The sequence below is a fragment of the Aplysia californica genome, unplaced genomic scaffold (assembly GCF_000002075.1).
Source record: "Aplysia californica isolate F4 #8 unplaced genomic scaffold, AplCal3.0 scaffold00502, whole genome shotgun sequence".
Classification (NCBI taxonomy): Eukaryota; Metazoa; Mollusca; class Gastropoda; order Aplysiida; family Aplysiidae; genus Aplysia; species Aplysia californica.
Genome location: NW_004797772.1, coordinates 144428 through 148868, shown reverse-complemented (window position 1 = coordinate 148868; position 4441 = coordinate 144428). Strand labels below are relative to the sequence as shown.

Here is a 4441-nt window from a genome sequence, read left to right as displayed (position 1 = left end):
GTAGTAGAGAGAAAGTAATTTAAGTTAAAGATATGCAACCGAGATGATGATAATGATGATGATGATTTTCGTTTTTGTTTCCTTAATGGGCCTGGTGGACTCCACGAAAAAATCTTCGAGCGAGAGCAACAACAACGACAATTAAAGAGTAATGCAGAATTATATTCTTTATGGAAACTCTCATGCTCCTCATACTACTGTAAGCGAGTGTATGGATTTAACGCACTTATCAACTCTATTGTATATTATTTAAGAGGAGGGAACTCAGAATCTAGCGCCCGCCTCCGATAGGACTTAGCCATTATGGGCTTAAATCCCTGAAAACTCCACAAAACTACCAGAGTCCAAGAACGGTTAAAGAACGTCCATTAGTCTGGGATCTGAACCAGGGCCATCCACTCTGTAGTCCATCATGATACCAACTGAGCTAACAAACGGAGCACCCCAAGGACCTTTGAAACCTCGCTTGGAGCTGGATCGCCCTCATCAGAAAACGCCCCTACACACGCTCTTAGCATACTCTACATACTCAGTATAATGTTCAGCAGCTGGTTAATCGCTTGACTCGTAAACTGAATGCACAGTGGACACAGGTCAGCTTCTACTTTGGGAGCCATGGGCATGACTCCACCACCAAGTACCGGTCCTGAGCGCAAGGCATGCTGGACATCGGGCATTCCAGACGCCAAAGTCAGGACAGCAAACAGCAAGGGCAAGAACTGAGGGTTGGGTAAGGTGGAGGAGTAAGAAAAAAAAGAAGGGGGGGATTACACAATCAGGGTGAAATTGATAATGATTACCGCATGCCACTTCTGGAATAAGGCCAAACAAAAAAAGAATGGATTCAATCTTTCATAACTGAGATATCGTATCAGAAAGTGTGAAGCTATAGAAAGTACGGAAGATAAAGATTAGGAAAAAATATATTATCGCTGGAAAAAAGGGTCAATAACTGATAACATTGAAATCTTTTAGTGTGTAAACTAATACATGTATAAGTATAATGTAACTAAATGGTTTGATACATAATCAAAACGATCCCATTCGTCAATCATTAGTTACAACAGTGTATGTGTGGGGCCTGTCGTGGTCAAGAGGTTACGGTGTTCGCCTCTCATTTGATGGGTCCAGGGTTCGAATCCTGACAGCAACGGAAAAGTTTCTTCTCTAAAATATTCTTCTTTCACTTTGTTTCCTCGTCTCTAACCATGTTCTGTCGTTTGCTTTCTTCTCCACTTTCTACCCCCCCCCCCCTCTTTCCCCTTTATGCCCCCTCCACTGGGCTCCTGGCTCTAAAGCCTTTGTACTGGTACTCCTTGGCTCCTTTTTACTGCTGTCTTTCAGTCACACCCCTGATCTCAGGGTAGGTAAGATCGAACACCTAGCCTTCTCGGAGAAGGGCGAAAAACCTTAGGGGTCCTGTGTGCAAGTTGCGCACGTTAAAGATCCCTTAGTGGTCCGAAATCGATAAGAGTAGGCTTCAGCGGCCACCCGGGCAAAATCAAAACTTAAAATTATGTTTAATGTGTCCCGTGCGTTCATATGACCGTAGGCAGTTGCGCACACCGTAAAACAATTATCGAGGGTTGTCCCAGCATGTGAGACATGTAAATTTGCTAATGTCCTGTCTTGTTGTGCGTATGCGTGAGTATTCCTAATCTTTGTACCGTCTGCTGCCATTGTTAACGACCAAGAGGGCTCTCGTGGCCTAGAGGTTAACTAAGGTGTTGGCCTCTCATTCAAAAGGTCCCGGGTGCGAATCCGGGTAGTGACCGAACAATTTTCTTCTCTAAATTTGTCTCCTTTCACCTCCTTGCCTGCTCTCTAGCAATGTTCTGTCGTCTGCTTTCGTCTCCTCTTTCTGCCCCCACCCCCTCACCTCCTTTGCCCCCTCCTCTGGGCTCCTAACTCTTTCTGCAGCCTTTCTACTGCTACTCCTAGGCTCCTCCTTACTGCTGTCTTTCTGCCACACCCCTGATCTTAAGTGTGTTCCGCGCGCTCATATGACCTTATGCAGTTGCGAGCGCCGTAAAACACTTTACAAAAACAAACAAACAGAAATTAATAATATTATAGTGATTATAGATGATTTACGTCCCCATCAACACAAATCTATCATTAAGGATACGGGCTGCTTCGACCCTGCCTACAATGGCCAACCCGGGATGGGAGGGATACAATTTAACATTCCAGCAGACAGACAGAGATACAATATACAGTTGAGAAAAATTCTTTCCATACACGAATCGAACTCACTTTTTCTATGAGCGACGGAAAAGCGCCTAATAAACACCAGGCTCATAGCATAAATGATTTCATTGAAATAATTCTGAACGAATGTGATGCGGTGAGTTCGTGTGTGTGTGTGTGTGTGCGTGTGTGTGTGTGTGTGTGTGTGTGTGTGTGTGTGTGTGTGTGTGTGTGTGTGTGTGTGTGTGTGTGTGTGTTTTAATGTAGGTGTTTTTACTCCGCAATCGATAAAATTTCAAATCAATAAGGAGGCGGGCTTCCGACCCTTCCTACCCTTCCTGTCAATGGTCAAGGGCCGACCCGCCACGCTGAGAGGAAACAACATCCCAGCAGAAATACCGACGTACTCGACAAATAAATTTCTCCTTAATCGAGAATCAAACCCGGGTCTCCTGCACGAGACAGCGAAGCTCTTTATAATTACATGTATAACCTCTATACCAAATATGTTGGTTGCAGTTGTGCGTGCGTGCGCGCGCGCGCGCGCGCGTGTGTGTGTGTGTGTGTGTGTGTGTTCTTTAGGTAAAAAAAGAAACTGTATACTGAAACAGGTACTCGTAACAGGAACCACGTTGTTCTCACAACCACAAGCACTATGTATATATATGATAATAATAATCTGAATTATAATTATATGAATTGAATTCACATCTGTTTCCTTTTTCATCATGACGCATAAAAAATGCACATTCTAGAAAAGAATACAAGATCGATAATTCTCACAAGAGCTGGTGTTTGTCGGAGAAAAAAACAACATCATCTGAGCAAAATTAGATAATTAAGAAACACATATGAATAGTTCAGGGATAAATTAATGATAAAATACCCTTTTCTCCATGATGGAATGAAGCTTTTGAAACTGACACCTCTCTGTTGGTATCTCTTTCACACAAGTCGCTCTTCTGTCCGAGAACCGCCTGTTATCACACGTCCACGTATCGTAAGCCCTTTATAAAGCAAGAACACGTTAGATGTTTAATTCATGGTGAGAGATTTGAAATGTTCTATCTGCATTTTAGAAATGATACGTTTGAGATACTAGACGTCAAAGTTTGTGAATTTTAAACGCGGAAGCAGAGTCTCTTTCCTTTGAATTCATTTTTTAAAGAGCAGAATAGCCATTTTAGAACATAGCGTGGATCGCCGAGTGGTAATTCATATATATATATATATATATGTAACAAAACATAAATTGAAACATCCATAAAACGCAGATAGAACCCTTTAAATTTCATACGACGAAATATTATCGCATCTATTGCGTGAAGATATTAAAGATTTAGTTCAGATAGCACATCCACATGTGGGGCTGTAGCCTACCAGATAAGGGCAAAGATCATTCTGTTACGCCCCCCAAAACTGGACTGGTCGAGATTTATGACAAGAGGTTTATTATCGTTGAAAAATCTGATGACCACCGGTCGGCCAGAATTGCCCTAACTCAGTATAAGTTCGCTCCTATAGGAATGTTGCTTATTTTGTTGAGAAAATTAAACTCACTGACGTACTTGTATGTGAAATTATGTTTGTTTTTTGTAGTAAGAGTTTTACGGCGCTCGCAATAAGTTGGTTCTGTTTGCAACAGTCCGGTTTAGGTCAACACGTTCATTAAAATACTAAAATATTACAATTTGGTGTACACACATTTTAAATTTAAAACAACTTTTTTAAAAATAACATGAAAATTTTCACAATTTCATTTACAACTTCCCATAAAGGCCAATGGCCTTCATAAAATACAGAATTCTGTTGGGAACAACGACGGAAAACAGATCTTGCATTTTTTGGCATCTAAAATATTTCCTTTGGGTGTCTCCGAAGTCTAGACATTCTGTTAAAACGTGTCTAAAGGTAAAATCTGTGTCGCATCCAATACAGAACGGCTTCTCATCTCCCTGAAGGAGATATTTATGTGTCAGGGATGTGTATCCGATGCGTAATCGAGTAAAAATGACTTCGTCTCTTCTGGAGAGGCCCGAAGTTTTTCGTGGACCCAGTTTGGGCTTTATTAATGTTGCGGAGTTAAATGTGTGTGCTGTGCTCCCCCCCCCCCCCCTCAGTTCGATATTGTGTCCCCTTCAAACAGAGAGAGACGACATGTTTCTAATTTAATAATATGAAAGAAGGAGCTAACCACACTAGAGTAACCACTAACCATTCACTGTACGGGGTTTCGTGCTCAGTTTGGTCT

The 4441-nt window shown here is 41.9% G+C and overlaps 1 protein-coding gene across 1 annotated transcript in view; it reads right to left on the bottom strand.

Annotated features, from left to right (window-relative positions):
* The window catches only part of LOC101852873 (countin-1), a gene marked incomplete in the record, with an annotated part of 7370 nt that extends 4178 nt beyond the window's left edge, over window positions 1–3192 (bottom strand). The window contains 2 exon segments of the mRNA XM_013086770.2: window positions 530–719; window positions 3077–3192. Of these exon segments, the coding sequence (XP_012942224.1) occupies window positions 530–719; window positions 3077–3088 (202 nt within the window).
* Window positions 3193–4441: the final 1249 nt, after the last annotated feature.